At 43.9% G+C, this 24,121-nt stretch overlaps 1 protein-coding gene across 2 annotated transcripts; it reads right to left on the bottom strand.

The window, feature by feature from the left end:
• Nucleotides 1-736: 736 nt before the first annotated feature.
• Nucleotides 737-22,655, bottom strand: LOC307228508 (synaptosomal-associated protein 25-A-like; the record flags this gene model as incomplete). 2 transcript variants are annotated; one of them, XM_079998190.1, is made up of 7 exons in its annotated part: nucleotides 737-805; nucleotides 2,166-2,310; nucleotides 3,351-3,470; nucleotides 6,764-6,881; nucleotides 14,409-14,457; nucleotides 21,244-21,285; nucleotides 22,584-22,655. In XM_079998190.1, the coding sequence occupies 7 exons, from the start codon at nucleotides 22,653-22,655 to the stop codon at nucleotides 737-739; spliced, it is 615 nt and encodes a 204-aa protein (XP_079854316.1). The 2 variants fall into 2 exon arrangements, with proteins under 2 accessions (XP_079854316.1, XP_079854315.1); XM_079998189.1 differs by lacking the exon at nucleotides 6,764-6,881 and adding an exon at nucleotides 6,397-6,514.
• Between the last annotated feature and the right edge of the window lie 1,466 nt (nucleotides 22,656-24,121).

Raw genomic sequence — 24,121 nt, 5'->3', positions numbered from 1 at the left:
ACGGCTGCTGTAATGACATCCCAGTGTCCACGTCGATCCAATACATAGTGTAGTTTTGCGGTGGGGGATCCTGGCTGGAGGGCGGGAGGGCTTTGAATTCATCGTGAACCGCCGTGGTCTTATAGTTTAGCATCACAACATCAATACTGAGAGAAATGCAGTGTGTTTTACATGGACAATAGCAGAATACTGATAGGGAGGGGAGGTTCGGCATGAAGACAAGCACATCCCACAATGTTAGGTGTTTTGGAGCAAGGAGTGTATACAGTTTATATTACACATCGACTTAAAAAAATGACAGACAACAAGACTGAGACAACGAGCGAGAGAGACAGAGTGACGTACAAAGAGTTCTAGGCAACGGATTTAAATCCACAAAACCATTAAAGAAGGACTATATACAAGAAGGGAGCGGGCTGGGGGAGAGTAGGCAGACATCGGGCGAAAGGACTATCATATTTTAGCAAAAGACAAAGAGAGACGACACGGTACGACATTGACGACAGAGAGGAGGAGGAGGAGGAGGAGGAGGGGGTCAGAAGACGGTCTGATATGTGCATGTGTGCAAACCTCTACAGAGTAAGTATCACGATAAAAGCATGAATTTTGCGCCACCCACTGACAAGCAAGGGAGAGGGCCGGGGGTCGCAGGTGTTTGGGACGGGGCGGGGTTGGGGGGGGGGTTGAGCGGGGTTGATGGGGGTAAACTGTGGATGAATGCACGTCTCCCGGCAGCCTAGCCACTGCCCAACATCTTTGTAGCCCGCTGGTTGGCCTCATCAATCCTGGTCTTGTTGGAGTCGGCCTGGAGGACAGAAGAAAAAGGAGGAAGGAACACAGAGGTGGTGAGCGACGAGGAAAAATAGTTTTATTCCACGTTATCCTTGTCCGCTGACGATATTTGCGCATTTTGAGATAATCGGCATTGGCCGAAAGCCTGCGCTCACGAGGCCCATAAACTGAAATGTCTGCAGACTAGTGTTGTCAAAAATAAAGATTTTTCCATACATCTCGATTCTGAATATTCAAAACTGTTTCAACACCCATTTTCCGCACTATGGATATACCGGCACCAGCTGCGCTTCCTCGCTTCCTCTCCGACAGCGAGTCACACGCTGCGGTGCCCACATAGCCCCGCCTCCTCTCACCCACACGCTGGCTTCACTGTCTCATGCGCTCTGGTTTGTTCTGGTGTTAGCTCATTAAAGATGCCGTGTGCAGAGCCTCCGCGATGGGTTTAGGAAGAAAACAGCGGGAGTGCTGTTTGGAAATACTTTGCACTTGAGGCAAAACGTAAACCTAACAGAGAATTGAAGTGGAGATTTTTTTCTCCTCCGGACAGCGCTGCTCCATGCGTGCGTTCCTGTTTTCCTGTCTTTTTATTTTTGATGTATTTATTTTTGTGTGTTTCCTAACTTGTATGAAGCAATTTTTTTTAACCACACATCTTTTTAGTTTCTGTTTAATGAGGGAACGGAGCGCAGATCATCATGTCCAGATCGTGGAAATCCGCTACCTTGATGCCAATTCCCGCTTAAAAAAAGGTGGCACATAAGAAGGGCATCATGGACATCAAGGGGCAGGTGCTTGGACACCCTCAGCCCCCCCCCCCCCCCGCACGTGGCTGCCTGTGTGTCCAGAGCCGCATCACAGCGTCTGCCCATTGTCTTATGATGCTATAGGACTTAATTTCACAAAAACTGGATGTTTCTGTGTAAATACTTAACATGTAAATAATAAAATCCTGCACTTCTGTAACAGGGAGACACTCTATTTCCTGACCAGATTTTAATATCATGCAGTTTATTATTTCCGTTTTTTTATTTTTCATTCATTCAACTTTTATTTTTACAAAGTTTAGTTTTTGATTACCTGTGGACATTTATTAAGCGGATACCTGTTTTATTTAATATAAGTGCACTACAGAGACACAATGCAGACAATAACATTAGTGTTAAATAAATTATTTGATTCATTCATTTAAGTTCAGCAATTTTGTGTCTCATTTGTAATTCTTATTAAATTGTTGTATTGTATTGGATGCAAAAAAAATCTACATGTTAACTGCATTATAAATCGGCCAACGGCCACCCCACTCTCTGAATATCGACATCAGTGTCAGCCACTGAAAAACCATTATCGGTCGAAAACTAGTCTCAACATACCTTGTCCATGATCCTGTCGATCTGGCGGTTCTGGGTGTCGATCTCCTGGCCCATGTCCAGGGCCATGTGACGCAGATTCCCAATGATGCCGCCCACTTGCTCCAGGTTCTCATCCATTTCGTTCTCCCGAGCGTCTTCTGTTACCCTGGAAATACAAAGAGAGAGACACTGAAATGGCTTTATTTCTAACAAAGTAAGTATTAAGTATACTGAAATTACAACTATGAAGTGCCGTTACATTGAATGTGATGCAAAGAACCTTATATACATACATACACACATCTATGTACACACTGTTTATAAACACACACACAAGAAAATATTTACACACTGAAGGTCCCACAAACGCAAGTACATTCAGGCTTCCTATTATCAATAATCACAGCTACTTCATGATAATTGCAATGTTATTAAAACAGCAATATATTGTAATTTCGTCATCAATGGGTATTTCTCCAAAAACAGATCAATACACATGAAGATACAATGCAACAGACAACCATGTCTCCCAATATTAGTGATTAAGAATACTGTAATGCAGCCAAGCAACAGTGGGTGGAAAACAGTTTTCGTATCGTCTATAAGTTGACGGTTATTTTGGTAATCTATGGAATCGAAGCATCGGTGGCGCAGTGCATTGCACTGCTGCCTCACAGCAAGAAGGTCCTGGGTTCGATTCCCGCCTGGGGCGCTGCTGGCACCGTGCTCCGGTGGGTTATCTCCCAAATAGGAGCCTTTCTGTGTGGAGTTTGCATGTTCTCCCCGTGCTCACATGGGGTTTCCTCCACCTCACGTCAGTAAGGACCCCCACCAAAAACATGCACCCATCATTGTCTGACCAGCGATGGACGTTTATCACCTGGTCCCCGGGCGCGTCCACGTATGCTGCCCACTGCTCCTGGCTGTGCCCCCGGAGGAAGGACAAGCCAGGATGGGTCAAAAGCAGAGAATCCATTTCACCGGCCACCATCAAAGCATGTGCGTGTGTGTGTGTGTGTGTGCAAGCATGTGTTGTAGTGTGGTGTGTTGCGTGATAAATAAAGACTGTTTCTTCTTTCTTTCATCACGAAGCTCAAGTGTGTTGATATTTTCCGACATCCCATAATATACTCTTACATGTATCTTGCTGCATGCACACACATTCCTATCTGCGCACAACAAACATACGCACACACACCCACGTACCTGCGGATGAAGCCTCCACTGATGGCCATCTGTTCGCGCTCGTCCACCACGCGGGCTCCTGGCTGACTGTTTACCACTCCATCCTGGTTCGCTCCCCACGCCTGGCCCCCACCCTTAATCCTGTCGCACACATTCAGCAGTCAGCTTGGGTATTTTCGTGCGTGAGAGTGTGTGTGTGTGTGTGTGTGTGTGTGTGTGTGCTCAGAGTACGAAAGTGATATAAAATTAGATTAGAAGACATTGTTATCATCTATATACTTATATCTACTGTATGTGTGATGGTTAAGATGGTAGTATATGCATGAATACATGTACGATGGTACGCAACGCAGAGCATAAGGTCAAGCCAATTCACCATCAAAAGCCACATGCAGCAACGTATGGTGTAGTCACATACATGCAATTTACGTCTAGTTGTGCAGAATTGATCCAGTGTACTGATCAATTGTATTTTAGCACAATAAGCTTGGATGTGGCTTGTGTTAGAAAGTACTGAATGTCCTTAAAAAAAAACAACCTTCTTTCACAAGCACATACAACACAACGCAAGATACACAACAAACATAGTCAGGACTCAAGACAAAGGACAAGGACGGAGAATCCCAACCCGCACACGCGCATGCTTCCACACACACACACACACACACACACACACACACACACACACACACACACAATCACTCACAGTACACACATGGAGTACACACAGAGACACCGGGCGGGAGTGTAACATACATGTGGAATGGGTGGGTGAGGGTGGGTGAGGGCGGGAAAGGGCAGAGCACATCATATCAACATCGTCAGTCTGTTGAGAGCGAGTCAACCAAGTGAGAAGATCCTCGACACAAACCAGGGTGAACGAATGATCATTAAGAAAGACTGGACTTTGTGATGTTTTTATTTAGCCCCTCATTACATCTGGATGGACTGATCTGACTGGATAAAGCCTAATAGCGGTTGAAAAAAAAAGTTTGCAAAGTATTCTACTTGGCATAGTGAAAACAAAACAAAACAGGGAGGTCACACATAAAACATTCATGTCACCTGCAAGTAAATTTAGTCTGTTTTTTGTTTTTCACAATTGAAAACCTGTGTAACACAACCAGAACCCCCACATGTCTAATACTATGTGCAAGCCTTGTGATGCTACTGGACACAGAGTTGACTGTATAGAAATCCATAAGATGACATCACCGGTTGATGATGTAACAGAAGTGGGTTGTAACAGGGAGGACCTGAGCTACGTCAGAGCTATAGGAATCACAAGTCTTGAGAGGTAAAAACAAAGGAAATGTGCAGCCGGAGTGAGTCAGTAAACACATGTGCTCATACTTGTTCGCTGGGGAAGGTTAACTGAGCATATTTCAGCATTGACCTTCGTTGCCATTTCCAAGTGATTTCACCAATATGAATTATCTGGTCTGTGAAGCCCCTGTACATTCCATAGCTCTGAGAATGACAAGTGTGCATTCAGCAGTTGTAGTTTGCTCAGACATGGCTCAGTGGCCATGGTTTGGCCGCTGAGGGGGTAGAGAACAAATCATACAAGAGCTTGGCAAAAAATGAGTGATAGGGATCTGCATCGACGCATAAGTTCTAGAATAATAAACCACGCACATCAATTCATTTATGATGGCGGAACAGAGCTCATATGTAATAATATCATATCCACCCATACTCAATTTGCCTACCTCTTGTATAATTTCTGGCTGAGGGCAGGAGGGTCCCGGCGGGAAGGGAGGAGGAGCTGTAGTTACACCCCATCATTACAGGGGCCTTACAAACTGCTTTACAAGTCATAAAATAAAAACTGGGACGTATAAAGGCCCTTCGTCAGTATTTGTCGGATCTATACTGTTTATCTTATTGTAAATTAAGACTGGGTCTAAATGTTATGGTGAAACATGGTTAAAATGAACTAAGCCCTTGGCATTTGAAAACACTGCGGTACCCATAACAGTAAATAATAGACCCAAAACCCAGTGATCACTAACAAATCAGTGTAGTGTTTGAGATTGTTTTGTGTTTCAAATTAGAATACTAACACATTTTTATGATAATTTTGAATTCTTCTCAGATCGGGCAGTCAGCCCGCTTCTAATATTAATCTCATGAGTTTTTCCACCCTTGAGAGATTCTAAATGCTTGTAAACTAAATGGAAAAAAGTGCAAACAATGATTTTCCGTATGGAAGGAAGTAATTTGTTACCAACGCCTGATATTACAATGTACCTTAAATAGACATCATATTACTTTATCTTTGCTGTTGAAACACTTTTTCTCATATACTTTTTATTCCATTCATCACTCTCTCTCTTGATTAATTACTTCATGTACCCCTTATTCTACTCCATATATACAGATGTGGTTATTGAATTAGTCATAATGTCCCGGGAGAAAACTTGTACTTGATTGATGCTAAAAAAAAACGGCAGACCAGACCGTAGCTGCATAAAAACTTTGCATCCCTGTAATGTGAACGTTATCAGCCATCAATTGTGGGCAATCGACAAACAGGAAAAGAAATTAATTCAAATTAGTTAATTAAAAGAGAAGGTGATTAGAGTTTTTCATTCTATAGTTGAGGGTCTCTAAAGGGCTGCTGGCGGGGCTGGGTTTCGGGTGGGGCTGGGTTTTGGGTGTGGGGGGGGGGGGGCACAGTGGTCCTTATGCTGATCCCTGCTAGAAGACAATTTGTTATCCACTGATGAATGAAGGGCTTTTAAGGCAGCCGTGGGGTTGGAGAGGGAGTAGAGTGGCGTCTGATGTGCCCCGTAGTGCATAGTGTGACAGCACTCGAGAGCGGAACATATTGTCACATGCATCGTGCACATGCATCCATACGCATGCATGCACGCGCACACGCACGCACACGCACACACACACACACACACACACAGTGTCGGCGGGCCTTTCCATAGTGTGTAGTGTACTGCTCACAGCACAGTTCACCATGCTCTAAACACCGTAAGGCTGAAGCGGGCATACAGAGACAGGTAGGCAGGCATTGAGACACATGCAGTCAGGCAACGCAGGCTGCACCTACTTGTTACAGGGACATGAACATAGACCACAGAACTGTCCTAGATTGTTCAAATTCTTTTCTGCATCCTTCATGTCCTTATTGATTTGGTCCATCCCCTCCTCGATGCGCTCCAGTTGCTCTGATTACCAACACATTGTCAAATATTCCACCAAATGAACGAAAGCACGTGAGAAGAAGAAGAAAACAGAAGAAAGCAGGGCCGGGTGGAAGGAAGGGGGGCGGGGGGTGGTAGAGAGGGAAGACAAAGGAAGAGGAGACAAAAAGAGACATTGACTGTGACAAGAGAGACATCAGACATCACCATCACCACCACCACCATCACCGGCACTGGACAGGCTAGAGCACGGGGCTCCCTGCTGGTACCTACTTTTTAATACATGGGCATATCAGACCACAGCATTGTCCTAAATCTTTTAAATCTTTCTCGGCCTCCTTCAGGTCTGCGTTGACCTTGTTCATGCCCTCTTCGACACGATCAAGTTGCTCTGGTGAGGACAAAGGCATGACAGCAGTGAAATGAATAGGACTGGTTTGTGTTGGATGGCTAGCACATAGGCTACGATGCAAGAGGCAGAATGTGTTGAATGCACATGGGCAAGCTGGCATCAAGCATTGATTTGGGTGCGCGTTGCGTACACAAATCAATGCATATTGTGCGGGTCTTGTGGATGTACTGTACATTGTCAGTGAATAGCGGAAACTTTCCATTGTAAAAAAAAAGGTTTTACATGTCTAGGTGACCCATGCAGGGGCTCTGAAATGACCTTCTTTAAGGAAAATTCAGATACTACTAATTTTCTCATTTACTCACTTTCCTTGACAACTCCGTGTTCGCGGCAAGTTTTTGGGTTTTTTTCCTACCTCCACTGATCAACTTCAACGAGTTCAGTCTGAAAAGCGGTTGCAGTATACCTCATACACAGACAATGTGCACAATCTGGAAACCATTGGTTTGGTTAGTGAGGAGGTCCTAATGCTGCCACACAGACAAAGATGAAGGAACCAAAGACAGATTGGGGTGCAGGTCAAGAGGAAAGAGAGAGAGAGAGAGAGAGAGAGAGAGAGAGAGAAGGATAGTGCAAGACAAACAATGACTTGGTTAAAAGGATTTTTGACTTTTCCTCGATGTCCCGAGGAAATGTCAGAGTGGAATGAATTGGAAAAACAGAGATTAAATTAAAGAGGAGATTGGGAGTGACGGAGGCACTTAACAAAGTAATGAAACTATGACAAGAAGTGACCAACAGCGATGAAAGAGTGCCTCGCTCGGCAGATGTGTGTCAAAAGTGGAGTTAGAAACGCGGAGCGGGAGATGGAGGCTCTGAACATGACTGTTCTATAACCCCAGCAGTCAATACTAGCACTATTCACACGACTTCATAGGACTATAAAAAGCTTTAATTCAAGGTCAGCTCCACCGTCAATCTCTTTAATGGCAAAGACCGGGTCGAGGGGAACGGCAACGTTATTCAGTTGGCGGGGAAGAAGGCAAATCACACCCAGTGATCAAAGGTTTTCGAAAAGGAATGTAAATGTTAAGGCGACCGTCATTCCCGAGAGGCAAAGCTTCTTAATGCAGCGTCGGACACACACCTTCTTGAGCGTCTTAATTAAAAACGCCTTGACCGTGTTACTTTTCAGGCTTCTATTGCACCTTGTGTCTGATCAAGATGCTTGTCCTTTCAACAGATTGTTTCCGCAGTTTGTGTTAAGAGAGGACATTATGGATGTCATTGTGATTCTGGAGCCAGCGTGACGATTAGTGTGCAAATTGGTTTGACCCGCCGGCCTCTCTCTCTCTTACTCTCTCTCTCTATCTTTGTCTTTCTTGTTCACTGTTTCAAGTGGACACTCAATTTTTCTATGGAATTCCGGCCACTTATGCACAGAGAAGCTGTGCAAGGCAGGTTTAAAAGTGTATGCAGTAAAATGTCAGATGTCAAATGTCAGTAACTCTGGAAATGTTAACAGGTATTAAGAGAGACTGGGCGCATGTCCTGATAATTAGCGTTACTCCGAAGCTGAAGTTCCTGGACGGTTCTGTGTAGTACAGCTTTAATTCCCAGATAACCAACAACACCAGCACAGATGATGCTAGATGAAGGGCGAGAACCGGAACTCGAGAGTCAGGAACAAAACATTGCTGTTGTGCAGATGGACGCACTCTCCCAAGATAAAGCCTCTAGGCTGTGGCGCTAAACCCCAAAACAATCTGTCGAACCAGGAACGGAACTTCCAGGTTCAGAAAGTAAATGTCTACCACGGTACAGTAGTTTCCGTCAACCATCTGGTTTTGCTAATTAGGATCACACAAATTACAGTACTAATGAGTGAAATCAGTCCTCTCAGTGCGTGGATGGAGGAAAAAAACGTGGCGGGACTGTCATGTTCTGAACCTGAAATTGTCCATCACTGAGAAGATGGGCAGTGGGGGGATTATTTCCTGTAAAACTGATTTTCAGCTCACGGCGGAGGATTAAATGGCAAATTACAAACTAATATGTGTGACTGGGTACAGGCTTATTCCTTGGAGTTCACCGGGAAAACAGTACGTAGCACCCGTAATTGGCCTTGCCTGCTAATCCCAGGCAAAGCGAGGGATTGGAAAAGAGATGGAACATGAGAGAGAGACGGAAAGGAAGAGTGAACGGCACACTTATCTCCTCACCACCTGACAATCTGGCCCTTCCTCACGACCTTCCTCCCCCGAATTTGTCAGGGAGGATTATTCTAAGAGGGGAGTGGCTCAATCGCAACTTTCCATGTTACCGAGGAAAGAGTCATAGAATGTCTACATTTAGATTTAGGATTCAAGCCGCTTCAAGTCGTGGCGGCAGAGTGGTGATCTGCTGGTGAGGTTGATGGCAAAAAGAGATTTCCCTTTATCGGGGGCTTGCAGAGTATCACAAAACAATTAAAATAAATCAATGAAGTGCTTGGCATAACAGATGGGTTGGGGATAATGGGCCTCAGTATTTCCCTCGTTATGCATCACCCTGCAACAGAGTTATGACGAGTGCCTCGCACAAGCATCTGTTTATTAATGCCAGCTGAAAAGGCGGTGCCTGGCGGATGAGGGGCTGAGCGGTGAGGCGATCTATCAGCCCCGCCTGAGACGCGTTTTCAGGTCAACGTGCACCCAAAAAGTCGGGGACGGACTCGTTAGCTGCAATTGGACCTCTGATGAAGGCAATGCATCACTGCAAGGATCGACAAATCTTGCCATCGTGGTCTGCGTGTGCACAAACATGCATACAGAGACCAAGAGAGTGTGTCTCCCTATGTGCATTAGTATTGTCTTTTTATTGGTAGGAAGATGGGATGAAAGAGCTCATACCTGGAAGCATATTTTTTGGAGGCTAATTGTTTGGTGCTTCTTATATAATCACAAGTTCAAAGTCCCCGTTCAGTGAATTCAGTGATTTGTTTCAAAATGCATTACACATGTTATAAAGTAATTGCTGAAAACATGTTAAAAGACTGTGAACGATGGTCGTACCAAATTGTGGAGTCGAACCGTTAAACTGTTTCTCACAGGGCCCCCCCGGTAGCTCACCCGGTGGAGCGCAGCGTTTTCAAGGCTAAAGTCCCTGCCGCAGCGGCCCCGGATTCCATTCCGGCACCAGGCCATTCGCAGCATGTCCTCCCCTCTCTCTCCCTCTCCACTGCCCTTCATGTCTCTGTCCAATAAAGCATGAAAAAATGCCCAAAAAATATTGTGGTCCATATTTTTTGGGCGGGGCTAAATCATAACTCGATGATGATGATGAGCGATCATACCCGGCATGGCCAACACCAGGTCGGAATCGGAGCATCAGTGGTAAAATCATCTAAACTAACAGCCTGCCCAGTCTTGGCGCCGATCCTGTGGATGCCTCAGGCCCCTCCCCCCGCCGCCGCCACCCACCAGCAGATACATAAGTTGGCGCCTATAAAAGCTAATTTTATCCACGGTTCTCTAAATCATTCAAATTTGGCTGGGTGATTAACAACACGTTTGTCTATGGTTTGTCTCAAAACACAATCCTATTTTAACTTTACAGGTACTTGTTGGTTTCTGTAGATACAGCGCTTATTGGGAGAGTGAGAGCTGAAGCTATTCTTACAATGTTGGATCAATTTAAAAGGTTCTGTGATGTCACTTGGGTTTCCCAAAAATAAGGTGTACGTGAAAAAATACTGGTGTTTTCCTTCCAAACATATTGTGTGTGAAAGGGAAGATCGTGAGACGCTGAGGAAGACAGACAGCTATACCCAGACTCAAGGAGACAGACGGAGAAACAGGGACATTGAGATAGAGATGAAACGAGAGAGACAGAGAGGGGGCCATGCATGCAGAGGGGGGACAGGCTCTGAGAAAGAGAGGCAGATGAGGAAAGACAGGGGGAAGAGAAATGAGGAAGGCAGAGATGGAGGTAGAGGCCTGCAGGAACGGGAGGGGGCAAGGTGCGGAGGAAGTTTGCTAAGGAGCAGAGGTAATTTGAATCTGTGAATTGATTGCGGTGCCAGCACGGAGCAGGCTGGTCCGGCCATTACTTAGGGGACGGGAAGAGAAGAGGAAGAGAGAGAGAGAGAGAGAGAGAGAGAGAGAGGAGACAGAAAGGATATCTGTTCCCTTTGACAGGCTAATTAGGCTGCTCTTTCATGCATGGAGGGAAGCTCAACCCCTGTGGTATTACAAGTACACACACACACACAGACACACGCACGCACACACCCACACACACATGTCCAGGTTGCAGACAAAATATGCCTTCCTATAATATACAGATAGGCCCACACACAGTCCAGCTGTTCCAGGCTTGAAACTGCACTCTAACAGTAGAAGTCCACTGGGCGCGTTGGCGCAGCATACGGGCACTGCCCGGAGAGTGGTTTTTCACCGGCTACGTGGTGGAGCGTCCCAGACGCATCAATGTTGCTGTAGGGAGAGGAGGAGTATTCGAAATGACAGTGATTTAATACTTTTTCAACATTTCATTAGTTATTTAAATTTTAAGTTATTGTGTGAAAATATAAAACAATATTTGTAATTTCTGCTTCCTACTTGTTTAAAAATTACAACATGTTGATTTTGTTTGGACTGTCTCACAATATGTCCAATGATCTCCGCAGACACTTTAAGTTAAACAAGGTCTTGCAGTTAACCAGTTAAAGGGTATAATAAAACTTTTATAGTCATCCACCATAAATAACTTTTAATAGTGAAACACTCTGTGTGTATGACTATGGGAGGGCAGGGGGGAGACAGGGGTTCAAGTTCGTTGGTGGGTTGTTATAATTTTAACAAGTTCTTCTGATTGGAGGGGAGGTGTCCAGGATAGTGGGTAATTGGCCCAGAAGCCTCGGGGGCGGGTCCCCCGGGGGAGCGTGGAAGGAGAGGAGAGAGGGAAGTGAGGCGAGCTCCTGGTGCCAGTGGAAGCGAGAGAGAGTGTCTGAAGAGAAGCCCTAATACAAATGGACACGGTCGTCCCAGGGGGGTTTTCTCCGACTGGACACCTCAGCCTCTGGGTAGCTGTAAGCCTCGCAGCAGGCAATAAAACCGGCTTCTGCTTTACACGGAGCAGAGCTTTGCGCCTCCTTCAATGTGTCTGTCTGGTCGGCCCCGCCAAGCGTTACAATACAGTATATTGGAATGTGAGCTACAACTGTAATTGTTGAAATTGGTCAGTGGGACATTCAGTGGGACATACAGTGGTTTGTACTGTATTGTATAACTTCTACGTATGACACGTTTGTTCTTAAGCAAATAATAAGCAAATCCGACAGCAGCTCTAGGCCTCTGGTACAATGTAGACTCATGTAAATCACATTTCAATTTATTGCACTCTTTACAAAAACGTTTCTATGTCGTTTTATCTTGTCTATCGCTTTGCCGCGCACCTTTAAAAAAATAAAACAGACCTCTCGCTCAAAAATGGAGAAATGCCACACGGCCCTATGCGACGGACGTGGCCAGTGGAGCCGCAACGGTGGATTAACATGCATTTAATAGGAAACGAGCACTTACTGCACGCCGCGCCCGTGCACTGCGCCACCGTGTCCGGTGGATTCTACCATAAGGCCGCACCACGACACTGAACGAGGTTTGCTTTCTTCACTCTATACTCAGGTCCCATGAACCAGTTTCCCTTTATGTGTTAGCATTACAAAGTTATTGATTCTTCGCAGTTGTAAAATATTTTTAAGTTGAGGCCAGGGGCATAATCTACGAGAAGAAATACCCCAATGTGTTTCACTATAGAGATTGTTGTCTGTTGAAGATGAAGACGTATTGAAGATGTATTTCTGCTTTGTTTTAGCTCGTTATTTTTGTTCAGATTTTAATTTCTCTCTGTTCTTGCATTTTGTTTCCCTCTTGCAACAAAGACCTCAACAGTCTAAATTTAACAAATCATCATAAGAAAAGGTTGAACACCAATCTGCTGGACTTGATCTACCTTTCAGATGGTTAATGCTGCTGACTCCACAAAATGAAAATGTAATAGAATTAAATAATATATGTCCTTTTTTAAAATATATTCATAAGGCTTAATTAGATTTAGATAAAAATAATTACTGCAAAATAGCCGAGAAGACTTTTAGGTTAAGCCAAAGGGAACTTGTATGTTAGAGGCTTGTGAATGTGTTCAATATTAGTCTTTCTTTTTCCAAAATCCATTGAGTCAGCAATGCCACACCGCCCTTCTCCCTGCTGGTGTGACCCAAAGCTTTCAAACATGATCTGTTGCTGTGTGTGACACATCTGTGCTGTGCATTGTCCCTCTGTTGTGAATTTGGAGCCAGGTTGCAGCCCGGCGATGGCAGAGGTTGAACCGGAGTGGATAAGGGGGTGAATGGGAGAGATGTGTGTTTGTCATTACCAGTGGAACTGATCATTGTGTCCCCTCGTTTAAGAGGACGAGGCTAAAACGTAGCCTGCACTTTACTCTCACCTCTTTAGCCCAGTAACTCAAGAAATGGCCTCCCAGGAACTCATGAGAGCTCATGGACGAAGGACAGTAAAAAGCATGGTTTTAATGTTAAATACAGAAAATGCTGAGGTTGAGACCTCCACCGATGTGTTAAAGCATGCAAATGATCTCGCAAGGACGACATTTCTATGCATGGTGGACAGACTGGTGCTTCCACCGTGACGCAATTCCTCAGTCACACTTAATGCAACAATGCTTATTAATTGCATTGCCACAGACCCCAAGTAATGGCATGTTATGGCCGATGGATCGGTGCTGTGAACTGATATCAGTTTAAGAAGTGACATTACATAAATGGAGCATTGAGGAGAAACTTAGTTTGCCAAGCTCTGGACAATGACAATTGTCTCATCAGACATCAGGTCTACGGCAACAAGCCAAAATAAATGAGAAAAATATATTTTTATGATGAAAAAAAACATTTCGTGATTTAATTTTCACAAAATATGTTAGAATATTAATAACACCCAGTTTTTTTGTGCATTTTCCATACACAAATTCAAAAAAATCTGACACATTTCAAATGAAACCATCTGAAATTGAACATGAGGCATTAAGTGTGAATGAGGCATTTGTTTTCCACAATACAGGACTCAAGTATTATTGGCCATAAGCAAAAATTGAAATGATGAGCGGTTAAATTTTTTTACATTTGTCCACAAAATAATAATTTAGAAGCTGTAGAATTAGGCGGCAAAGCAGAAGGCTAGCTTGTCAGGCACATCTGGTATAGTAGCTCTGACAAAACCAAAGCAGATTCCAAATTACAATCATATAACTCATGGAAAAGATCGACAGTGCATGAACCAATGTAATTCTGCTTTAAATAAAAAGTATATTTTAAAAAATATATATTTCAAACTGAATCATTAGAAATCATACCAGATGTGCCGCTGACTTCGGCGATTCAGTTTTAGACAGCTTAGAATAGCAGCGATAGGAGATTTAGAACACAATCGAGTAAGATGGAGCAGAATACATAGAACAAGGCAGAAGAAACGTCAGAGAGGGTTCAGCAATCTGTCCCAACTAACTTACCTCCCTGTTCATCCAACATGACCAGAGTCCTGATGCCGGCATCTTTACTCTAGCAGAAGGACAGTTGGATGACAGTTGGATGGAGGAGTGGGGGTGAAAGGAGGAAGGGGTGGAAAAAGAAAACCGGAAAGACAGAGGCAGAAAGGCGGGAAAAAGAGGAGAATAAAGTGGCAGATGAGAAAAAGGTCAAACAGAGCAGAATAGATCAGCGGTAGAACAGCACGCTGCATCAGATCTTAATTTGAAACTTTTTTCTCGGTTCACTTGACCCTGTCACCAGAATGTGACAGACCGCCAAGACCCATTCACAAAAGTAACACCTAAAACAATACAAAAAAAAAAAGACATATTAGAATGACTTTAGAATAGTCTGAGAATGGAGAGAGTGATTAAAACATGTTTCCAGAAGTTAGGATCTGCCAGGTTGGAGAACCTGGTTTGGACGTTCGCTGCAGGGGTCAGCGGCTCCATTCCCAGAGCTTGGCCCACGTTGATGCTTCATTAAGCAATAACACGGAACGATGTGATTTCCTGTCGTAGCAACAGAATTACCAGTGGAAAGGGCACCGCAAAAACATTGCCCTTCAATTTACAAGCTGTTGCCCGTAGGATATAAAAGTCTAAAGCCGTTCGTTTTACGCATCACTTGTTCCGATCATGCGCGGTCTGATCTTCCCACGGCTTTGATCCAGAGAGAGAGCACATTTGTTTCACAGTGAAAAGCAAATGTGGTCATGAAAGTAATAGGTTTTTCTTTATCTGTTTTAAAAATGTATTATTGTATGACACACATCATATGAGAGAACTGATTTGAATTGAACAGTTTTAACTATTTTTTGTTGGGGAAAAAAAAAAGGGAACCTCCCGAAACACCGGGCGCCACGCTGCTCTCCTTAAATCTGCTCGGAGCGATGGGAAAGCACAGCAGCGAGGAGGGAAACTACAGGACAGGAAGTCTGACCTCGCCGACTGGCACAATGTCATCTGGTGATATCATCTACTCCCTGCACGGCTCACTATACCCAAAGTCACACGCGCACGCACGCACGCTCGCACACACACACACACACACACACACACACACACACACACACACACACACACACACACACACACACACACACACACACACACACACACACACACACAGACAGACATAGACACCTGCACACACACACAGACAGACACACACACACAGACACACACATACACACACAAACACAGACAGACACAGACACGTGCGCACACACACACACACACACACACACACACACACACAAAGACAAAGACACAGACACACAGACACGCATACAGACAGACAGACACACACACACACACACAGACACACACACGCGCAAAGACATATCAGATGTTGATGAAAACGAAACAGACATGGACCAGCGCACGGAAGCACATGCACGCCAACTGACAGGACAGGCAGACTGGAGGACCCTGCTGACAGAGGGACACACACCCTAATACACCAGATATCTACTGGGTGTTTTTTACACCTTGCTGTCATATCACGACTCACCAGAATCTCTGATACGTACGCGCCCGGTTCAAGGTTCTACAGGGCTGCTGATTTAGTAGCAATGAATAATACAATGTCCTTCACTCTTCTTGTCCATTTAACTCATTTATATCAGAAAAAATGTGAGATTCTAATCTATTCTTTGGATTTTAGAGTGGAATATCTGACTCCTAACTACTTGACAGTGATTAGTTATTTTCGAGGCGTTCCTGTCCAATAGTGTCACCGTAATTTTCCCATGACCACCTAGATTACAGTTGCATGTTTCCTCTGATTTCTCTGGGCTGATTAGCTGGGATTAGTCAGAGTGGGTAGTAAACATATCCTATCCTACGTCAACGGCCACGATAGAAGGTCCTGAACATGGCGGCTGCAAGAGAATATTCCTCTTATTCTCTTATTATGTTACCAAGAAAAATACAGTGAAACCTTGGAGGGAGTCCTTGGATGATGACCATCGATTTTATATCTTGATGGCTACAACCCTGTCTCCTGGAATCTATTCCTGCCTCATCGTTATGGAGTCGACCTCTTCCCACATATCACGCTGGAAAGTTATATCCGACATATCCATTTTTCAGCCATTGTGAATATTACAGATTTGACTCTGTAATATTCTATAATCAACAGATTGATGTTATTTGGAGATCTGTTTTGCATTGATTTGTATTGAGGGATTATTCAATGACATGTTTACACATACACACTACACAAGAAATAGTTGGTTGGTCTTTTCCATCCCTCACAGCGAGGTGTGGGACAGCAGAAGAGCTGCACTGAAGTGGATGACGGGCCTGAGTTCCGTTTTGATTTATACTTTCATTGACCCCCTCCACTATAGCCGTACCAGTGTTCATCTCTATACCCTAAAGATTTGTTACAGTCAGACATCTGTGGAATCACCAATAAAGCAAAAGGAATACTTTGTGCGTATCTATCTCTGGTCTTGTGCGCACTTCATCGACAGGGACTTTAAAATGAAAATGAAAGTGAAAATAGGTGTTTACGCAGATTCATTTACTACCATTTTAGTTTTTAAAGAGCACACCAATGACATAAAATATATCAAAATAAAAATAAAAAACTATATCTGAAATTTGTGATGACCAAAGTAACATTTTTGCTCCTGGCACAACAATTTTACGTTGTTGCCCTGCTGTTGCATATCATATTGTCAGCAAAATATGCAACGCATGTACCACACGTCAAGTACTCTTTTCCGTAACGCGAAGCCTTTATATGCTTCCACATATATGATAGACTGCCTTCAGTTTATGCAGTCTACACTAATGGGTGAGCAGAAAGAGGTCCAGGCCCAGATTCACCAAACCCTTTAAATCTCACCACAGACGCATTCGACTCCTAGAGACATGCGTGTTATTAAACAGCTGCAAGGTCCTGGAAGCGCGGTCACATACTGTCTGTGTCACTGTAAAGTGAGCTTTCCTTCTTTATGCAACTACAAGGGAGAATATCACAAACAGCTGCTGCCTTTATTACACAGACACCCCCCATGTTATTACACAGACACCCCCCATCCCTTGGCGCCCAGCTTTCCCAAGATTGATTTGTAAAGCTATACATGCCCCCCCCGCTGCATTAAGAATTAAATATCATATCCATCCATACGCAGATTTAGATCACGGAGCTCAGATCTCTCTTCTCTGCTGCCCAATCACATCCCCATGTTTTTTTCTGGCTGTCTAATCCATAGAGACATCTGATATCTGTACTGATGCCCTACCCATGCTCGCTCGCCCTAACTCTCTCTCTCTCTCTCTCTCTTCTCTCTCTCTCTTTCTCCTTTCCATCCTAGCCATCTGCTATCAATACAAGGTAGCAAAAAGTACTGAATAACCGTTTCAGTATGAATATAACACATAAAGCCCATGCTTGTTGTGCGAAAATTATAAAGAGTCATTCCCCCCCTCGCGGATGCAGCCTCACTCCACCCACTGCGCAATTAAAAAAAAAATTCTAAGAAGTTGGCAAGGAGTGGGGTTGAGAGTGGGTGCGGCTCGTTTCCCAAAAGTTTGAAAATGGTCGTGTTTCACGGTTCCACAGCTCAGTCAATGCAAGTTGGTGTGCATCTGATTGCATTCTTTAATTTGTGACATAATGAGCCACTAAAAGTACGAATCTACGTCAGCATCGTCCCTGCACACTTTGTGCAGAGTTCAGTCAGTAGATGGTGCACCAACTACCTGTAATTCCAATTCCTAAACCAATTTCATCAAATTTGCATAAAAACAAATAGTAAATATTATGACCAGCATTGATGGGTTCAATCAGAGAACAATCATATATTTCAGTTTACAGCTCAGAAAATGTGATCTAGTGTGCAGTGCCTCTTTAAAAAAACACAGGACCATTGTCTCTGCCCCCTCAGCTCTGCAAAGCCCTGCAGAGTTAAGACCAGCAGCGCACTCTTTATTCCCTTTCTCTGTTTATTTATGATTTGACAGGCTTTTCAGACGCTGTTTCTTATGCACTTGAGTGTAATTTGAATGTAATTCTTATGAATGTCATTTCTTTTCTTGTCCCGTTTTATTTAGGTTTTCTATTTTTTTCCTTTTTTTTACCTCCTTGTAACTCATTTTGGACTTGTGACCTACAAACAATGTTAGCATCCTTCTGAAGATAGTGTAAGTAGCCAGAGTAAATACTCCTAATGCCATAGCAACCACGGTCTTGCTTTAATGCGCCCTTAATGCTTTACTAAGTACAGTACAATAGAAAACCACTCATGGATGTAGTTTGAGACTGGCTTATGCAGGATAGCTGCAGTGTGCCACCAGGTCCGACTTCTATTTTAAGTAATCACTTAGCAAATCACTGGTAGATTGCTGGTTTAATGTGCCCACTGTTCCAGGTATCGTTTACTTATTAAATTACGGTAAGATAAGCAGAGAGTCCACTTAAAGAACGGAAAACAGAGTGAGGGCACCGTCCACTGTCTTCTCAAGGTGAAGTAAGATTTGCATCAGATTAAGAATCACTAACTATGTTTTTATCTTTTTTCTTTTTAGTGATGGCAATGGGGCAACGGCCTGTTACAGAACCTTAAAATCCTAGATAATTATATTTTCGCCTGTAAAAACAAAATCAATGCAACTAACCATTTATACTAAAAATGTGTCATTCCCTTTGTTCATTTGGGAGCAGTGCCAGTGCTACAGTACCCTCCAGTGCTTCAAACATTCTGTATTGGGCTTCAGAGACAATCTAAGACAATATGTCCAATGAGCAGCTTTGCCTTTCATTTAAACACTTGAAGTGGCTTAAAAATGTCACTTGAATTCAAAAATAGAAAGAAATATTGACAGATTAAAAAGCACACACTTTTAAAGTAACAGTACATTGCATAATAGACATGTATTAGTAACAGTGGATTAACGCAGGATGGCATGTAGAGACACTCATTTATAATACATGCTGGGATATTGTTGTGTTCCAGGCGAGGAACCCCCTAGCGCAGGCTCAGTTGGTGGGATAGAAATATAGTGTCAACCCGACTGACAGGAGCTGTAAAACAGCCAAACATGACTCGGCTGCATACAGAGCCCCGTCTTTCAGCATCTTTTGACCTAAACTGTTGAGAACAACCATTCAGGGGAGTCCACTCTGGTTGCAAAAAAAAACCCAAAACAAAACAGAATCTCAGCAGTAAAATGCCCTCCCCTTGGTGCGGAAATGAAAGTGATGGTTTATTGTTCACTGCCACAGCCGGACTGGACATTCGATCGGAACGGCGTGGAGGTCAGCGCCCAACCCCCAAGGTCCTTGCACTGCACTGCTCTCCTCATTTAGTGTATTTTGGAAATAAAAAAGGTCACCGAGGGGGCAAGAAAAAGGACAATCCCCTTTAATCAAGCTCCGATAAAGCAATAAAATGTCCTAGATAGAACAGACTCATGACAATCTAATACTGGAAAGAAAAAAAATGGAAATTAATCATTTTGTTGTTTTCTTAAAGGGGTTATTTATGTATTTGAGCCCCCTTGAAACCAAATAATAATTTGAACATTGCCTCATATCTTACTGTACAGTGTAAAGTTTTAAGTCTTCATTACTATTTTAAAGTAATGTGACTTGACGCCAGCATCAAGCCTGTTGTTGGTTTGGCCAATCAATCAGATGTAATGTGTGCTTGTGTGTGTGTGTGTGCGTGTGTGAGTGTGTGCAGATGTGTGTGTGTGAGTGTGTGTGTGTGCGTGTGTGTCTGTCACAGCCATAAATCCAGTGCTCTGCATCAGGTGGAAAACCGGAGCGACGTCGAGACGATCCTGTTCAATATTCCTGAAGATATTACAAGATGCAAAGCAGAAGGTTGACCTTCAGAAAGCTGGCACATAAAAGGATCTCCTCTGTTTTTTCTTTTTACAACCTTCCTGTCTTGTGGTTCGGTTGCTGGGTGTAATATGACACAACTCACTGTTTTCAAATAGAACCGCTAACTACTGAAATTGTTTCATCCAATTAACTGACTTTTTTTTTTTTTTTTACTGTGCAGGTGAAATCTGTGTCTCTTCATTATTTAAACAAATACAATTTTAAACTTGAGATAATTGTCTCGTCTTGTGTCATATTTTGCATAATCCAGTGGTTTAGTTTTAGTAAGTTCATTCAGTTCATTTTCCACAGCAATTGTCGCGCAATATTGGTCAAAATTTTGGCTTGGGGTGAGTTGAAGGAATTTAAGAAACAAAATTCAGAACAAACGCACTGGGCATGGATGGAATCATATCAACGAATATAAACACATTCCGTCGCAGTTTTCACACATCAAATTTGACAGAACGCTCGTAAAACACGTAGAAATGCAGGATTGACAGAAATTTAGCAGAGCTGGACTCATCATATTCTACATTTATTCATTTTACTTGATTTGGTCGCAACTTCAGTTTTCATGCAACTTTAGCCTGACCTCAAGCTAAACCTTAAAAAGCAAAAGGTTTAAAAGTTTTTTTTTAATCAAACGACAGATTCCATAGGTTCCCATCCCTGTCAGTGCACCTTAAATGAAACATTTAATTAGATGTGTGAAAAATGTATTAAATTCATAGCTGTAACTAGTCGAGCAGAGGAACATTGTTAACCAGGCTTTCTTTGCCGCCGTGGTTGGGGCTGTCCTTGCTGACTGCATCTGCGACAGCTGAGTTGACATTTTGCCGTTATGCCTCATCTCCAGCGTTTGCGTTGGTAAATGTCTGGAGCCCAAATGTCAACACATGAAAACAGGCAAAGTGGTTGTCGCTGTAATCACACATTTTTGTAAGCGACCGTTTTCAACGGACTCACCTCTTCCACCAGAGAGAGCATACGCCGAGTGCTCTCCAGGGACTGTGGAGAGAGAGAGAGCGAGAGAGAGAGAGAGAGAGAGAGAGAGAGAGAGAGAGAGAGAGAGAGAGAGAGAGAGAGAGAGAGAGAGAGAGAGAGAGAGAGTGTTAAGGAAAAAAACATTAACAGCTGAGATGGTAAATTTAGATGTCTCCAACGGATGCAAAACTCAGACTCCATCAATGATGTTATTTAATGAATACAGGGAAATACACTATATAATATCTTACTGAATATACACTGACTGTGATGTAGGGCGGGGCCTTACATATTCCATATTGTTAGTTCATTTTTTAGTGTGTGCGGAGGCACGAGTGACTAACACCGACATGCCTTGCTCGTCTGTTCTCTCCTCACCTCCCTCCCGCCTCCCCTACATCTACATCGTGCTTTCCTTCCCTCCCTCCCTTCCCCCGCTCCGCTCCTCTCTTCCTCTTCCCTCGCCTCTGCTCCCCTCGACCTGTCACCTCAAATCCTATGATTTATTGTCTAATCTCCACCTTCTCTTTTTTTTCCACTCCGCCCCAATAGTCCCGCTATCCAATATCTCAAAGCTTCATTTCGTCATCTTCCTAATTCCCCCTTCCTCCCTCGGCTCTCTCCCGTCTCAAATACACAGAGTCACTAGTTCTCCTCCTCCCTCCCTCCACCATCCATCCGTCCGCCGCTTTGATTTCCCTTAATAACTTTTCTCGATCTCTCTCTGTCTCGCCCCTCCCTTCTCACGCCGTGTCTTCCATCTTGTCTCTCCTCACATCCTCACAGCCTTTCGGGTTTTGCATTATCTCCTCATGAATGTTTAATAGGGTCATTGGAGTTCTCTCCATTATTCGGCTCCGCAAAATGATCTGCTCTTTCCTGAGCCCCTCTTGACTCATTAAGAGAGGGGAACTCAAGCCTCTCCAAAGGAGGAGAGGTGTGTGTAACTGGCAGGCGGAAGGTAAGAATATTTACAGCTGAGATGATAAAAATCCCATATATGTTGTTAAAGAATTCACAACTTCAACTGAAATGTGCTTCCTTCTTTTATATATATTTTGGGTAATACTGTATAATATGACCCCATTGTCTCCGATATCATAAACAAATACCCAACAACCTGCTAACTTTCTGATTAGAGATTTGTGTGTGTGTGTGTGTGTGTGTGTGTGTGTGTGTGTGTGTGTGTGTGTGTGTGTGTGTGTGTGTGTGTGTGTGTGTGTGTGTGTGTGTGTGTGTGTGTGTGTGTGTGTGTGTGTGTGCGTGCGTGTGTGTGTGCGTGTATGTGTGTGTGTGTGTGTGTGTGTGTGGGTGTGTCTCACCTCATCTGCTATCTGGTCTGCACGTGTCTGCAGGTCAGCCAGCTCATTACGCATGTCAGCTTCATCTGCCATGGTGGCTGTTGAACTGTGGTCTCAGAAGAGGACGCTGAAAAAGAAGAGAAAAATAATGAAAAAGGTGAATGAAAGTGAATATATAATATAGATGGACCGAGAGACAGAGGAGGGTTGAGAGGGGAGGTGCGGGTTATAACAGTCTGCCTCAAATCTAAAGTGTGACTCAGATAGGCAGACAAAGAGATGACGAGAGAATTCATGTTATTTAAGTTGTTCCCCATTTGGGATCCTATTTCCCTGCTGTGTACATCGTTTGCCTCTCCAAAGGTCCGTCGCTGACCTCAGAATGACGGATGTGCTGTAAGGGCAGTTCTTTCGAGGTCGCTCCAAAGTTCTGCCATTTGGGACATTTAAGCTTGTTTGAATTGGAAATGAGACGTGTAGGGATGGGCGAGAAAATTGATTAAATTAAAGCCGCGGTGAGCAACAATGTAGTGCCGAAGGAAGCCACGGGAGCTAGACCCACGTTGTCAAACGTGTCTCCTTCTCCCCAGCCACAGATGGAACCCGGATCCCTCCCCTGACCCCTCCATTCATTTCATGCTCTGATTAACATTATGCTTTCGTAGTCCATGCATGAATTGCAAACGGGCAAAGAAGGAATGCTACTTTTACAGACTGCCACAAGAGGAGGGAGCTACACACGTAGTGCACAAACACTAATAAATTGGACAACAAAAACAACAAAGAAAAACACGCCACGTGAACAGTGCGGAGACCATGTTCCATCTTGGCTCCTTGAAGCGCCGCCAGACACTCAATGTTTCATAGAAATCCACGCAGGAGGAGCCTGAAATACACACTATGAAAAATGTATGCAGCTTTTAGACATCTGTGGTGGAGCTGCTGGATGTGATTGCTGCTGGTGCTCCAGTGCATGATGGGGAGACAACCCGGGCAGCCTCAGAAGCTCGTCGTAAGCAGGCGCACCCGCCCAAACCACGTCCCTCCCGTTCGCCCCCGGAACACCGTTTTTCTTTTTCTCTCCTTTCTCTCTGCGGATATTTGTCTCTTTCTTTCTTGATATGCGGCTCTGTCTCATGTTTTCCACCGTATGAAGAATGCCACAACGCTGAACTCGCTGGGAAATGCCATTTTTTTAAATCAGAATTTTTTCTTTTCATCTAATCGGCTTAAACTGTAAACCCAATCTGGTTCCTTGGTTGGTCTTGAAGGGATGATTTTCATAAAAAAAACAAAATCTCACAAGTTAGTGTGCATGCAACTGAAGGCAAAAAGGCCGAAACAAAGCCCTGTACACAAAGAAAATCAATGGGGATTTGAAGCTGGAACAGAAATCTCGCTGCACACACACACACACACACACACACACACACACACACACACACACACACACACACACACACACACACACACACACACACACACACACACACACACACACACACACACACACACACACACACACACACACACACACACACAGATAGATTTATATTTAG

Source organism: Zeus faber (genome assembly GCF_960531495.2).
Source record: "Zeus faber genome assembly, chromosome: 3".
In the NCBI taxonomy this organism is placed as follows: Eukaryota; Metazoa; Chordata; class Actinopteri; order Zeiformes; family Zeidae; genus Zeus; species Zeus faber.
The sequence above is the reverse complement of the archived record's forward strand: the minus strand, read 5'-3'. Positions and strand labels throughout refer to the sequence as shown.